Source organism: Seriola lalandi, unplaced genomic scaffold (assembly GCF_002814215.2).
Source record: "Seriola lalandi dorsalis isolate HSWRI2012SDOR001 ecotype SW California unplaced genomic scaffold, Sedor1 jcf7180002054588, whole genome shotgun sequence".
NCBI classification, from domain to species: Eukaryota; Metazoa; Chordata; class Actinopteri; order Carangiformes; family Carangidae; genus Seriola; species Seriola lalandi.
In genome coordinates this window covers 683,045-699,642 of record NW_019525141.1, presented here as the reverse complement: position 1 = coordinate 699,642, position 16,598 = coordinate 683,045, and the positions used below count along the sequence as shown (strand labels likewise).

General features: G+C 40.1%; 1 protein-coding gene across 3 annotated transcripts in view; it reads left to right on the top strand.

Moving 5' to 3' along the window:
- The window catches only part of adgrb1a (adhesion G protein-coupled receptor B1a), a 115,169-nt gene that overhangs the window by 61,161 nt on the left and 37,410 nt on the right, over positions 1-16,598 (top strand). For all 3 annotated transcript variants that reach the window (XM_023419008.2, XM_087177327.1, XM_087177328.1), the window contains 3 exons: positions 2,807-2,909; positions 3,034-3,077; positions 15,479-15,605. In XM_023419008.2, the coding sequence (XP_023274776.1) occupies positions 2,807-2,909; positions 3,034-3,077; positions 15,479-15,605 (274 nt within the window). The remainder of the gene's footprint in view (positions 1-2,806; positions 2,910-3,033; positions 3,078-15,478; positions 15,606-16,598) is intronic.

Here is a 16,598-nt window from a genome sequence, read left to right as displayed (position 1 = left end):
GAGGGAACACAGACAGCTATTTACAATGGATCATACTGTGGGACTGGCACCTCCTTTAAAACCTCTTTCAGGCTGAACATCTAGAAGACGTGATGAAGGTTTGAGTCTGGAAACTGTGTCCTTTAAAGTGCACAATGACTCAGAAAAAGACAGGGTTATTACAATGATGTTAGAGAAATACTTTTACTGCTTTGTGATGTGTGGACATGAGGTCTTTGAGAAAGTCATGTGACACCACCAGTCTGTCCTTTCTCCATGTTCATTCTGCTGGTCTGTATTTCCTCCTCATCTCTGGTTATTTAGCTATGAGTTGGTTTGACTCTCCTCCTCCTTGTTGTAGCAGCGGGGCCCGCCCTATAATCACAAATGTCACTGACTTCCTGTCTGACTGACTGAATGACTGACTGACTGATGATATTTCTGTCTACTGAGCTGCTTTGGTTTCGCTGCTGCTCGGGAACTGTAGGGAAGAGGAGGAGCACTTCCAATACACTGAGCCTCGCCTCCATTACAGCAAATGAACTACTTAGATTCCATGTATCATTATTACTAAATGAGGCAGAGGAATAACTAAACATAAGACACAGAGAGCAGAGAGAGCAGGAGAGAGAGAGGTCATCACTAATGAGGCTTCCTACTAACGACTATGACCAACTCTACATATCAAACAGAGGGAGTTAGACTTAAAGACTTGCCTCTAATAAAAGTCTGTGATGTTCTGGAGTTGAAGTAAATCGCTCTATCATTGCCTTAAAAGAAAAAGCCTGAAAAAATAACTTAAAAAAAGAAAGACAGAATGTCTCTTCTAACTTTCTCTCTGATCATGTTACAGTAAATCCAGCTGAACTCACAGACCAGTCTTTGTCTCTCATTTATGTGTTTGGTGATTTTGTCAGACGATCTCACAGTTATAAAATCAGGATTTGACCAGAGGTTCAGACATGTACGAGGTTTAGACCTGGTTTTGTTTCATGTTAAACAAGAGATTCAGGATATTCCAACAAGCCCCTGTTTGTCTGTGTGAGTCGGACTCATAGACTAAATTTTATTGTTTGTCTGGAGCATTGCTGCTTTCTGTCTGTGTGTTTATTGATTAATTGTCATCCGCCATCTTTGCTTGTGACATCTAGAGTCACGAATTCGACACAGTGGCTGCTCTCAAAGCCAATCAGAGTGTCTGACTCAGAGGCTTGGCTGTCAGTTGTTATATACTCAAACTAGTTGGGAGCAGTGCTGTTTTATTCTGAGTTTAAAGTGAGGAGAAGTTGATCTGAGTTTAGTGTAGAGACAGAAAACAGACAGAAGGATGTGAGCAGTCACATATTTGGTGCAGAAGAGGATGAGGAGATGATTTTTTAAGGAGCTGACAAAAACCGTGCATGAATACTGCTCCAAAGAATGAGCAGAACTCATGATCAGATAAAGATCAGATCACCTCCAAATCAATCCAAACACATGTGTGCAACTTTCTACATTGAAGTTGTCTTTCTTTATTATGGTTTCCAGGGTTTATATCTGTAAAATAAGGAAAAGTCTGTTTTTGGTTTATCATGTTTTAATGGGCTATTAACCTCTATTATACTGTACTGAAGTCTTTATTGATATTAGCTGAGGTTGTACTGATTCTGAATATGTGTAGTACTTGGTGAAATTTTATAAAGCAAAACAAAGGTATGAAAAAACAGAAAAGTCTTAATGTGGTTAAAATCACCTAAAATCAAGACTTTATCAAAGCCTAGAAAAACTAAAGCTAAAAGGTTGGAGAACTCCTGAATCAGAGCTGTGTCAGATGTCAGGTTTTGGGGCTCTGCGGATTAAAACACAAAGTAAAGGGACGTTGACATTTATCATAAAACCATGGGATTCAAATGTGGAGAACTTCCCAAGAGCATGTGGGAAATATTTAAAGATATCTCTTTAAAATACTTCCAGGCCACCCCCATGTCTCGTAAGCCTAAGTCTGGGCTCAACCAAGTCTCAGTAAGCATAAATAAATCCAACTGGTTTGATAATTTAAGTCGTGGCTGAAGTCATGGTCTTATTCACCAGAGATCTGACAAACCAAATGTAACTGCGTTGGAATACGGGTGTGGGACAAGAGTTGAACATCTCCAAGCCCCGTCGGTGGAGATACGGTGTGGAAACAATGTTGTGTTAGAGAGCTATTAGACGCTGAGCAACTGAGTTAAATAATTCCTTTAATAACTCTTCTCAGTGGAGCTGAAACATCATTGATGCCAGCATGAACAACAACCAGTGCTCACAGAGGGACACTTCCTCATGACATGCCTCACCACGGCTTCCCCTCGCTGAGTGCATGAGGCGCAGTGTGTGGGAGACACGGAGAGGCAGCGGTGTGGTGCCTCCTGGCACTTGAGCCTACGACTGTCACTGCACATATGGCACTAAGGTGGCATTTAACAGCGGGTGGTTGTACAGTAAATCATTGTACGACAAATAAACGGCACAGAAATCACAATGACTGACAATGAAGAAGTCCAAAGTGAATTCAACTTAATAGAGACATCATCTCCTCCCGGTGTTATATCTGAGCCACTGTAGTCTTACTAAGTTTCCTCTGAGAAAATCTCCTAACAACCCACTTATATGATAATGTAGGCTTTCTGATCCCAGCCTGTTTTCAAAGGTGCACCAGGTCCTGCTGCCCATGAGAGTGTAGTACACTTGGCACACCTGTCGCCCACTGAGCAGGGTGCCCTGTACACCTGTGCTCTTACTGCCAGGTTCACACAACAGGGCCTTTGTTAAATGTTTCAACACTGATGTTTTTCTTCTCTATCTGCAGGAACAGCACAGTCCTCAACTCCAAGGTGTTGTCAGTGACCATCAAGCCCACTCCTGCCTCCCTCTCCGCTCCGGTTGTAGTCGAATTTTCTCACCTGTACAACGTGAGTGACAAATAAACTTTTGTTTTCAATCAATTCCAGATATGAAGCTATTGTGATATGATGTGTTATACTAGTGCTGTGCTCTGTGATGGTAATCATATGGACTTCTCTTTTCATCCATCAGGGAACCACCAACCAGACCTGTATATCCTGGGACGAGAGCGACAGGTAAGAACCACTATATTGTTGATTTGACATGTGGCCATGACGGACTAATATCTCAACCTTTGACAGCTGATCTAAGATACTGTTGATTGCATTATGGGAAATATAATCCAGCATGTTTGGCACTTGCCCCATTCTAGAAACATGATTTCTTCGCACTGGAGACAGTCAGAGACAGAGACATATTGTTTTCTGGTTGTCCGCACGTATGTACATACTCTCATTCTCATGGACACAATATCTCTGTAACACCTTGATGGAACTGCTTCAAATTTGGCACAAACATTCACTTGGAGTCAAGGACGAACTGATTAGATTTTGGTGGTCAAAGGTCGGTTTTGGCCTTGTGAATGCAATATCTTGCAATATCTTGCGCAAAAACGATGGTAATTCTAGTTAATCTATCTTTTGTGAATGGAACTGCAGTACAATGAAGTAGCACTTGAATGGTGCCAGTAGCTAATATTTAACTACCTATCCGTCCATTTATCCAACACTTTGGTCTAAACCAAGAAACTCCATGAAACTAATGGCCAGATTTTTATGAAATGTGCATCCATTTTCCCCAGAGGATAAACTTTAATAAATTTGGTAGCCCCACGATTATTCTTTTAATGCCACTATCAAACCAAAGGTTCCACTTGTACACAGGAATATCTAAGTTGAATTGGCAGATTGCCATGAAATTTATTTATGCACATTTTGATGTCATGCTTGGCTGAGGTGGAAAAGTTGGTGGACAACATGTAATGGAAATGTGACACAATTCAATGGAATCATACTTAGCAAAATAAATCATGATTGTACATAAAGCATGCAACTTAAAGGAGCTATTTGTAAGTTTTGCTATTGCTACATGGCTAGCACTTGCATTAACAGTTATTTACTTACTAGTCTGGCAGAGAACTTCAGCCATCGTTGCATTGTAGGTTAAAGTAGGTACAGTGAGCAGCACTACGTCTTCAGGCCAGACTGGAGGCTACAGTAACAAGACAGACCAACCAGCTAAGGCCAACTGGTTAGCATGCTAACTTCAGTTGAAGAAAATAAAATAATAAAAGAACAAAGGGATTGCTTTCCACCTCTGGAGACAGCTGTTGGTGAGTAAAGGAATGCAGTTTGTTGCTGAACTCACAAAGTTTCTTCCAGATTGGTAAGTAAACAGCTGTTAATGCTAATGTTAGCTATGTAGCAATAGCAAATCCTCCACCTCACTGCAGAGATGCCCTCTTCTTCTGCAGTGGTTTAATAGCACTAGACTGAAGAACCCAGAACCAACGTACGTAGCCAACGTTAGCAGAGTTCAGCATCAAACTTAATTTCTTTACTCACCAAGTGCTGTTGACAGAAATGTGCACTAAAGCACATTTTACTTTGTGAAGTTTCAGGAAATTTGTATAAACTTGAAAACAAAATATTGGAAACTTGACTTATGTTTTAGTCAACTCTTTTATATTATGTGTTGAAGTGAACATGGGCCACTAACTGAGCTTCAGCCATTTTCATGGCAAAAATTTGAGCAGTATTCAGCTTTTCGGCGACAGTTAGAGCCGGAGCCATATTGTTTTCGGTTTGTACATCCGCACGTCAGTCCCGTTCTTGTGGACATAATATCTCAGTAACGGCTTGACGGAACTTTGGCACAAACATTCATTTGGACTCAAAGACGAACTGATTAGATTTTGGTGGTCAAAGGTCAAGGTCAGTGTGACCTCACAAAACACATTTTTGGCTATAACTCACAAATTCATTCAATAGTTATGACACACTTTAACCCCAGCTGACACTGAGTGGTCCAGATCCAATGGCATTAACATGGGAAACCTCTCATGTACAGTGTCTATAGCACATGGGGGAGTTCAGTGCTCAGAGTGGGTGTTTTTACACCATGTCCCCTCTGAAAGTACCAGGGCCGGCCGCAGTGTTTTTAATCTTGACAAAGTCAGTGCAGCGTTCTCCAGTGAAAGCTGCTGAGTGTGTTGGACAGCTCGGCAGCTCTTGTCTGGGGCAACGCTAACCCCACGCTATCGCTGCTACGACACTGATGCAGCATGTGGAAAATTAAAAGTGTCGCTCACAGCTTCCCTTCCTCTCCCACGCACACACATTGACATGTACATGGAGCAGTGAGAGAGAGAGAGAAAGAGAGAGAGAGAACTGGAGGCTAAAGAAAGAGTGAAAGATACATGTTCAATTTTAGTGCTTCTGTGGCCAGATTCAAAGCACTGCTCATTTGCTCCTTGCGTTTAAGTGCCCCCTTTGTTTAAGACAAGAAAATAGTGTGGCATGTTAGAGCATGAGCAGTGAGCGAGAGAGAGAGAGAGAGAGAGAGAGAGAGAGGCAAACACTTTGCAGCCTTATTGCATTGCAGGTTTGGACATTTGCATTTAGATGGGTGCATACACTTGTGTTACAGAGACGAAGAGCAGAACATTCATCGTCTCAGTCAAGGGATTAAAAGAAGTTTGGTTTGCTGCAGATAGACCTTTAGCAAGATGTGGGAAACACAGACAGAAACAGTTGAATAGAATATGTTAATACGACAGTCTGACTTAACAACACAACATCATAAATATAGTTTCCAAATGACAGTTGAGACAGTATCCACAGTCATACCTAATTGTCACTGACAGTGTTATGTGAAATTCAAAGCATTCAACATTCTTGAATAGAGGCTTTTTTCAACTCAGCTGCAGAGAGAACCAGCTTTTATATCAAAGACATTTCTGTTGATATATTTTGTCAAATATGAGTAAAACTTCCCCCTCTTGTCTGATCTGCTCCAGTTTAAAATTTACTGGTATAACCTCAAAACTAATTCACATTCTATAGCATTAATTTATCCAATTTCTTATTTTCTCTCATGGCTCACTTCAAAATCTCTAAAATGTTGGCAGCCCACATCCGACCCCATGACAACATGGAGGCCCGATGATCCCTTCAGAGCACTTTTCATTTTAATGATAACAATCCGACATTCAGGACTGAACAGAAAGCGGGACAAACATTTAGGAGGCTCAGTTTCTCTTTTTTGTTTGACGGGGATCATTTCGTTTTACAACATTTAAAGACAGATTTTTTTTAATATAATTACATCTTTTCAAAATATTTATCGGCCCATTTGCAACACGTTCGCGCCCACCAGTGGGCCCCGGCCCACAGGTTGGAAACCACTGCTCTGATTAAAAGAATTCGGTTTCATTCACTAAATAAGTGAAGCTGGTTTTACTTTGCTGTTTTTTTTTCCATCCATTACATTCAACACTTCCTGCACAGACATTTCACATTTATAATCCCTTCTCTTGCTTATTAGGCTTTTGTTGTGAAACAGCTTTAACCGCTCAACAGTGATTCAAAAAAAATGAAACGTAGATTATTGACTGAGAGCAGTATTAAAACAGAGATTCCAAGCTGCCGAGTGAGTTTGACTGGCTCTTGTTGTTAATTATAGTCCTGCCTTTATCATGCAGAAGCCTGTATCTATTAGTGCCATGGTATTGAATTCTATTTTCGGTACATACAGAATAATATCAGCTGAGTAAACGGTGTCGTCGCTGTGACATTGTATGAAGGTTATGTGTGTTTTTGACGGTGCCGACGTCTCAGACGACGCAATGACAGAAACGCAGCAAGGACAAAGAATCTAATCTGGTGGTGTTTAGGTCTGGAGTTGGTAGTTGGGGGTTGGGGCGGGGTGGGGGAGACATGTTCTATGCAAAATTAAAATCCATCTTGGACAGCAGCTATGATTAATGAGTTAATATTTGGGAGAGAAATTGGTATCTGAGGAGGCGTCCTTGTCATGTTGATAAGAGCTGTGAAGCGGCCTCAGCCTTCACTTCGCTTCAATCTGCTGAAATCAATAACAAGAGCATCGGCAGCGTCTGTGTCTGTCTTGCTCTCACTCACAGTGACATTATCACTCAGTTTTGTTTACAGTGTGTCTTACCTGATCTTCTATAAATACTTGAACTAAATGTGATTTGGAATCAGTTTGCAGCCTCAGATAACATCTGACAATTCCAACACTCTTAATGGGAACACAGAAAGCATTTGGTAGATTGTACTGCTGGGCAACTTTCCCGTCAGGCATTGTAAAGTTAGTTAATTATAAAGAGTTTTCATGATTAATTTTGGGGCATTTTATGGCATTTATGGGAGACTCGACAGGAAATGAGGAAACCCAGGTCTCCTGCCAGACGCCAACACGGGTTGTTGTAGTTCCTCCCCACAATAAAGGGCCCTGCAATGGAAGGACATTTTCAAAAAGTCAATCGTGAACAACTGAGAATTAACATTTGTGCAAATTCATTTGAAGTCAACCCATTTACTCTAATGCTAATCTAAATGGTAGAAGTGACATGTCAGTGTCAAATGCATTTAAAGACCGGCTGAGTCACAGCTGCACAACTAGACTGTCTCATTTCAAAGGCTCCTTCAAATGCATCCCTCTTGTCCCTCTTAGACCCGATCGTCTCATTTTGGTTCAGCCTTCGATCGTGTTCTACGACGGCGACACCTTCGTAAACCACGTCCTCTGAAGGATTTGGCCCCTGAATTTGGGACACAGCTGTAGTTTCACTCGTTTACATGTACTACTTACTATTACTGTAACTAACTTGTCAGCTGATGACCTTACCTTTATCTGAACTGTTTCCATCTGTGGCAGATGAAACCAAAATGCTGCCACTCATTACTCCTCAGGTGGTTCGGTGGCAGGATTATCCATGTAGCACAGCTTGCTAGTTTTCCTGTATTAATCAACAAAGGGAACAATAACTTAGTTTACTCACAGTGAATTTCACCAGCGCCTCACAGCCTTTTAAGATAATTACAGACCCCGAGTTTAATTTTTCCCCATTTTTGCACAATACTTTGAATAAAAAGTGACAGTGCTTCTGCAAACTGTACCTGATCTATAATAATTACAATATATATGTGAGCTTTAAGTTGATGACTCTTGAGGCACATGATAAAATCGCAGCCAACGTGTTATCATGAAAACAAGTCCTCTTTGTAACTTTACCTGCAGTGTTATCTTTCAACACAGCACCTGCTCAAATAAAAGCCTCCCATCATTAACACAGTATGTTCTGGGATTCTTATTATTTTCTGACAATATAAGCAACATTAGATTCATTAGCAAAGCTGGGAAAAAGGTGTCCTATGGATGTCTGAGTGTCTTTGTCTTGTTTTTTTAACCTGAGATCGACCATGTTTGCCAGCTCTGATTCTCAAGACAACCAGAATGCTTATTAACACCAGGTGTAAACACAAAGGCCCATGATCAGATGTCTGTTTGCAGGTAATGTATGAAAGTACAGATCGTATGTTAAAACCAGGTCTGACTGTTAGAACGGAACACCGGGGACTGACTTTTGTGTTTATGCTTGTCATCACTTAACAAATTAGACCAATTAAACAGTCTCACAAAAACCTGACGAGCCCCATTAACGTTTCCTTCGTTCATTATTAGTGCTGACATTATTAAACAAGCCCATTACCATGGGTCACTTCCTGTTCTCCATCACACACTGTTATCATGTATGTAATCTAAAATTAAATGAGCTTATTGTTGGTGTCTTGGAATTCAGATTTGGAATTCATTTATTCATAATAGAAAACAATTGAACAGGCTAGACATTTTTTTTTTTCCAGATTGCAGCCACTAACAAATTTTCACACAAATCAGCCGTGCTGTCTCAATGAGTTTACAGAGTGGGTGCTGATGTGGAGGAGCTGACCTCTGTGGCCTTTGGACTGTGGCATTTTCATCAATTACTGCAAGACAATTAAAGGACAGTTGGTGAAGTTCAGTGGACGGGGGTCATGTTTGTTTACAAGTGTGAACAGAAAGAGGACAGTCCAATGTGTTTATATTCAGAGCATGCTCACCCACTCTAACTCATATGCCAGTTGTTTGAATACCTCTCTGTCTGACTGTCTGTAGTCTGTGGACAGGAAGTCATGGGACAAAGTCAAGTGTCAGAATTCAAATTTGTGAATTTCAAGTAATTTTTTTTTATTTGTATGGCAGAACAGAACAACAGAAGTTATTTCAAGGTTTGCCTGAATGTGCTCCCCTCACTATCCAGTCATAGTACTGCTCAACTAGCCTGCCATGTGATGTGACATTTACTGTGGGCCATGACATAACTACCTTAATTACAGCTGTTTAAATAATGCAGTCATCTGCCACTTTGGTACAGGGTCATTATTTAGCCATTATGACCATAAAACAGAATAAAAGACAGATGTCTGCAAACACAGACAACTCAGCAGTAACCTGGAGTTGTGTTTACCTGATAAACTAGTGAGCAAATATAGCACTGTGAATATAAAAAGAAAATGTATCTGTTTCTTTGGCTGCTAGAAGCTTGTGATCTCCAGCTGGACAAAAAAAGCTGTAAACCAGAAAATCAAAACAATGAGCTGAAAGATGCTACAATGCTCTTTAGAACTAAGGAGGAATTACAGCATTAATTACACTTGAAAATAAGCAATAAATTATCTTAGATTGTAACAATGTACTGAGTCAGTATATCGACTGGTATGTGACAGTAAAGATGATGAGTAATACTCTGTATGTTCTTCTTCGTCTTGTTCTGTTGAAATGTCAGAATCTATATTTAAAGGGCTCCTCCCACACTGTGGTGTGACACTTCCATAAAGCTGTGGGACCTGTTAGACAGAAACCTGAAGCAGCAGGCTGAAATAAGTGGGTTTCCATCCTCCTTCTTTTATGTACATTTTCAATTTAGGAATATAAAAAAACAAACTTGAAAAAGTATTTCACGATTGGTTGAGGTGGAAATCTTGACATACATGAGGAAAACAGCCACAGACAATATCATCAGATCTGTGTGTGCTGATACTGAAACTGTTCCTTCTTTCATGGTGCTCTTTTAAATGTGTCACTTTGTCGCACCCTCTTCTTCTGCATTGGTTTAATGGCACTTGACTGGAGAAGTAGCACCACCAACTGTTTCTCTTGATGAACCATCACTTAATATTTGCATAACAATGTCAAGCTTCAGCTTCCAGACTGAAACATGAAGCATCAACAGAGAAGAACCAAAAGCTGCAGTTCCTCTAATGACCACTAGAGTCTTGCTCCAACAGTGAGTCAGTCCCCATAGACTCCCATGTTATAATGTCCAACATTACAGCAGAAATAAACATGTTTACAGCCTGGTACAAAAACTGTTTTGGTCTCTAGAGCTAATTTCCTCCTTCATGACACCTGTTTATATAACTCACCTGTTTACATTTTATTAAGGATTAAAGTTGTGGAGAATTGAGGGCGTGGCCTCTTTGGTGCATGTCAGTTTGTGGAAAGCATACGCTCACCCACCTGTCACTCAAAGTCTCAGCTCCACACACACGCCCCTCCTCTTTGACCATATTTGGATTAGCTGGGAGTTAGTGGCGGATTGATTCTGAAAAGATTATTTGTCAAAAAGATATTATTGGCTGAAGTCCAAAATCTTTTTTATTTTTCAGAGCAGTGAACACCATGCAGGAATGATGAGCCCATGTTCATATATTTCCTCTGTGCTGGCTGCTTTTCATCCATGTGGCCTGTTCTTGGCAGAGGACGTCCTCCCATGCAGGGCTGCTGCACCAGCACCTAAATTATCCAATTAGACAGTGGGCAAGTCTGTGTGCAGGCCACAGTGTCTCACAGAGAGGCCTAATCACGTCAGCCACAGAGAAACTGCACTCACTCCTAATATATTGGATTTCTGTTAAAGGTGATGTGCTAATCTGCACACACACACACACACACACACACACACACACTCTAAGGACAGACCTCTCTGTGAATGAACTGTTAAATATTCTCAGTAATCTTCAGCGTCACCTTCATGTCGTTATGGTTGTGCTGTTCTCAGGTGTTGTACAGACATGTGACACATCAAAGGAAAAACCTGACAAATAGAAACGGACCAGACACTGTGACATCTATGACTTTCACAGTCACCACATGTCAACAGTGAAGTGACAGTGAAGTTGAAGTTGTCAGACTTCAGATGGACTGATTCTGATTCATCTGTTGCAAAAAGCTGTTTAGTTCTTGACTATTTTAAGATGGACTGTGGTACAATGAATTCTGGATAAAATAAGCCTTTTTTTTTCAATATAAAAAAAATGGCAGACCAAGAAACCACATCCCACTGCTGAGCTCCATTTAACCTCAGCAGAATATGTTTGTCTTTAGGAAGAATTCAACAGTTACAAGACTTTTTACTTGACAAATTCAGTGAAGAGTGAAACAATAAAAAGTAAAATAAAAAAAAACGATTTGTCCTTTAAACTGTCACTTGTTTGTATTGAATCAGGTTTGCAGTAGAGGTTAAAGGTCATGGTTACTGCATGTGGTTAAATCGTGGTTCAGTTGTGTCACGGCTCGGTCACAGTTTGGTCTTTTTTAATGTCGATCTTTCAGAAGTGGAATGTCAGACACATTATCAGTGTTGTTTTGCTTTATTTTCTCACCATATTTTGTATCTTTATTTCCAGAATAGCAAATATTAGCAGACAGTGTTCTAATATTAATAAATGGGTCCATTGTACTGTATAATTATTTCCTAGAATGTTTCCTTTGTATTGAGAATTTATTATTAATTATAGGAAAAAACAAAGACAAAGAAGTTTCTGAAAGAAACTTAATTTATTGTTGAATTATGTATTTGAGTCTTGACACATTGCACATTTTTGGATGTTCAGCTGACTCTAGGTTATGCTATCTTAGCAGTTAATTGGAAAGTTGGAAGTATGGCGATTGAACATTGTCACTGTTTTACCTATAATTAGATTCTTTCCTCGAGACTTGCTTCACACCTGTAAAGTAAAACTTTAAAGAACTAAAAAATTGTTTTTTAACAAGTGAAGTGTATCATTACACACATATATAACCTGGGTTTCAAGGACCTATTTGTAAGTTTTGCTATTGCTACATAGCTAATGTTAGCATTAACTGCTGTAACAGTCTTACTAAGAGCTTCAGCCATCATTGTGTTTACGTACATGACAAGAGGCTATCACACGTCCTCTGAGCAGAGGGACCCCTTCAGGGTAGCTTTGACCCTACAGCCACTCCAGCTGGACTGGGGCTAGCTGGTTAGCATGCTCACTTAAATAGAAGAAAAGGAGTGATAGAAATAGAAGCAAAACCAAAGGGTTGTTTTCCACCTCTGGAAACAGTTCTTAGTGAGTAAAGGAATGAAGTTTGATGCTGAACAATATTTCCTGTGGACTGGTGAGTAAATAGCTTTTAATGCTAACGTTAGCCACTTAGCAATAAGTTTAAAAGTTTAAAAGAAAAAGTTTAAAAAGTCAACTCTGATGATTTAGCTGCACCATGCCTAAGATGCTCTCAGCCTCCTACAGTGTGGGGAGACTCCTGTTAATCGACAGTCATTTTCTAATAGTCCTCAGTTACATTGCTTTTATTATGATCATCTGACCAGAACCTGCAGCGTAAAGACAGAAGCCTTGAGTGAGACGTGCTGATGCTTGTAGCAGACGTTGGCAGCTGACTGGAGTGGTCGCCATGGAGCTGAAACAGCACCAAAATGTCCTGTGTGAAGGATGTATTACCATCACAGCGAGTGTGTGATAGCATCAATGCAGAAATCTTTTCACTGCAGGACCTGACACTCCTCTGAAACCACTTACACTTTAAAGTTAGAGTGAAACTGAATTCTATGAGTCAGACTCAACAACAACAAGATTTACATAAAGTATTGGCTCATTGCTTTTCCTTTATTTGATTAGTGTGTGTGCGGCCTGAATTCAGTCTATAGATTTTTTTTTCAGCTTCCTGATGAGTGACATTTCAAGTGCTTGTTATTGTCAGTGCCTGACAAATGAATTTGGATTCCATGGCCGGAGAACAAGTTTGAGTCAGAACGTGTGCTGCTCAATCAAGTCGATGCAAATTCAAGTCAATCAAGTGAATGTGAACTTGTGTGAGGAGAATCGGAGTCTGTCGCCTGTTGCTGCTTGTTGTTAATTCATAACACTGGGCAACTTCTTCATCAGTTTGACTTGTTTGCTTAATTCCTCAGCAGACTGATGTATGGCCAGTGTGTGTCAGCGGCCCCGCCAAATGGAGCTTTACTGTCTAAACGCCAGAGTGTCAAATTACCAAACCCTACAACAATATGTCAAACTGCTCTGATTCAACTTTAAACCAGAGACTCTCTCTTTACAAAGAGGAACATAACTGTGGCAGTCTTTTTTACATATTTTAGTTTTTAATGAATTATGGGGCTTTCAACTGGATTTTCTGCTTAATTGGTTTTTGAAATATCAGATGTGTCTCTGTCCTATATTACCTACTCATAGTATTCAGTACACCGACTCTGTCTCATGTCAGTTTGTGTCCAGGTAAACCAAATGTAATCTATTCATTTCATGTACAATGATGCCGATTGTCCATTTTGATGTTTTTAGGTTGTTCGTCCGAATGTTTGTCTCATTCTTGTGGACACGATATCTCCATAACGCCTTAACGAAATTTCTTCAAATTTGGCACAACATTCGCTTGTTTGTGAATCAAGGATGAACTGATTAGATTTTGGTGGTCAAAGGTCAAAGGTCAAGTTCAGTGTGACCTCACAAAACACCTTTTAAGCCATAACCCAAAACTTCACACAGTAATTATAACAAAATTTCACACAAATGGTTCATATTTTATATGACTCTGGATAGACAGGGATGTAAAACCGCTAGTCTGAGTGGAGGAGGCAGACAACCATGAGGAGGGGATTCGATTTTTTTTTTTGTGATAGTCGATCAAAGTTTTAGTTTGTCAAATTGTAAAGAAATAAATAGAAATGTTCCACTGGTTTCACAACATAAACATATCAAATTTTAGCGACTACAGCATGATTAAACTTTTTTATGGTTATGTTTAGGCTCTCGCAGCTCTTGGTTTGTGAAAGGTTGTGGTCTGGTTTAAAACAGAAAAAAGTTCATAGTGACTCAGACACAGTGTGTTTATGTTTATTTTATGAAAAAAACATGATCTTTTGTGCCTTTACCAAAATGTTTTTAATGCCAGAACCAAACCACAGAGTGAATTCTGGATGCAAACCTGGATAATAATAAAGTTGATTTCCATTATGAGCTGTGTGTCATAGTCATGTCCAGGTAAACAAAATCAATAGGTCAAATTTCGTGTGCCTGGACACAAACTGACATGAGACTATATGCCCTCTAGGAACTGCATGCGATTCATTACATAATAATCTGATGCACTATTTTATTCAGGAAATTATGCATTTGTGGCACAAATATCAAACTATCTGTTACTTTAGAACAACAGAAGCCCACCAGAAAAAAAGATGACATATTTGGAATGACAAAAACAAACAAACAAAAATATTAATGCTTTGAAAATTGAGATACTATGAATCTTTTTAACTTCAAGTCAAAATTCTACAGTTCAGTGAAAGTTATGAGACTATAACTATGTAATTATGACATAAAAGTACATTTAAAAAAAAAGAATCTTTACCTTTATAATTATGACTGACAAAATGTTTATATTTTTTAATCATTAGGTACTAACTTTTTCTTGGCAGTAATGAGCTTCCACAGAACCTCATCAGAACATATGTCATATAAACACTCAGAGCAGAGGTCACAGACATTAAACTGTGTCCAACAGCTTCTGGAGGTTCTCCAACGCTCCAAAGTTTTGTGAGTAAAGCACAAATTAGGATTCCTCCCTGTCAGACATTTATTAAAAAAATCAACAAAAAAAAAAAAAAAACCGTGCTTTTGATCAATGGACCAGATTATCATGTGTGTAGCAGAATTCCCAGCATCCAACCGGGCCTCAAAAGATGTTGTGGAGCAATTCACTTCAAAATAAAAAAGAAAAAAGAAAATAGAGGCTTACAAAGGATGTTATTATTATCATTTAAAAAATAGAGATACTTAAAATACATAAATACTGATAATTATAGGTAGCATAATAGTTATTTATAGATCATGTGTAGTATTATTATTCAATAATAATAATAATAATAATAATAATAATAATAATAATAGATATTTGTGGTGGATGTGTTGGTGCTAACAGGCTGTCGGTGGTGTAATGTGTCCAGGCAGAGACCTGCAGCACGCTGCTCACATCCTTCCCGCCGCCGCTCACTCCGCTCTCTGCTCCTCCGCCTGCGACCGGCGGAGATGTGAAGTGGATTAAACAGCCGGTGGAACGCGGTGGGATTTGAACCGCTTTCTTATTTCTTTTGCCAGGACTGTGTCTATATTCACCGCATCGCTTCTGTGTGTGTGTGTGTGTGTGTGTGTGTGTGTGTGCTGGTGCGCGCGCGTGTCTTTCCGTGTGTCTGTCCGCGCGCTTGTGTGTGTGTTTTTCTCCCGTGCAGCTCCTCTCTGCTGGGATCCTGGTCTGCCAGGGGCTGCAAAACCGTGCTAGTCGACTCATTCAGAACCAAATGCGTGTGTGACAGACTGTCCACCTTCGCCATTTTAGCACGGCTAAATCCCGAAATGGTAAGTCCACCACCTCCCTTCACTTGTCTGCGTTAGACCTATCGGAGACGGTGTGTTTAAGGTATCGGAGACGGTGTGTTTTTGTGAGGTTTTATGTGAATGCATCAGCTGTTTTTTTTTCTTCCAAAGGGCGTCATTGTCATTACATATCAACAGATCCTCCCTCTCTCCCTCTCTCTCCCCTCCTCCCTCTCTCTGTCTGGACATGCCAAAGCCATGCTGCAAAGGCTTATTATATGCTTTTAAATTTTATTTATTCATTTTATTCCATTCATTTATTTCATGTATTTATCTTTTCATTTTGGGTGGGTGTCAGTTTGCTCTGTGCTAACCTGTGCTGATATTCATACATGAGCTGGTGAGTGGGAGATTTAAGATTTAACATGAAGATCACCTGCATGTAAACCCCCAACCCCCCCTACCTTCACTTTCCTTATTTAATGTGAACACCAGCAATTGATGTTCATATTAGCATATTTTAACATATTACACTGTCACTGGTGTCGCCATGGTTACCAGGCCCCGTAGAGGGCATCTTCATGGCAATTCAATGTGTACAAAAAGAAAGACATTTTTAATAAGACTAAGCTCCACAAACACACTTCCCCTCCATTGTGGCTGCAGCTGGACACAGCCAGCCAGCAGTGTGTGTGTGTGAGTGTGTGTGAGTGTGTGTGTGTGTGTGTGTGTGTGTGTGTGTGTGTGTGTGTGTGTGTGTGATAATGTTTTTTTTTTAAATGACAGCAGAATCCCAGTGACTCAAACATGCCCCAGTTCTTTGGGGAAAGGGCAGCTTCTTTGTGTCTTTGTGGGGAATTTTCATTCAGTGCGATTAGTTATTATTAGACTGGAAATTGCCTCGGAAGCAATTTGTTCACTAGTTGCCGTGGTAACAGCACCGAGGTTTTCTTAAAGACATAGGAGGCAGTGTGCTGTTCATCCTGCTGCCTGCGTGGCCTAGGAGGGGAAGGCTGTAGGCTGGGGGGGGGGGGG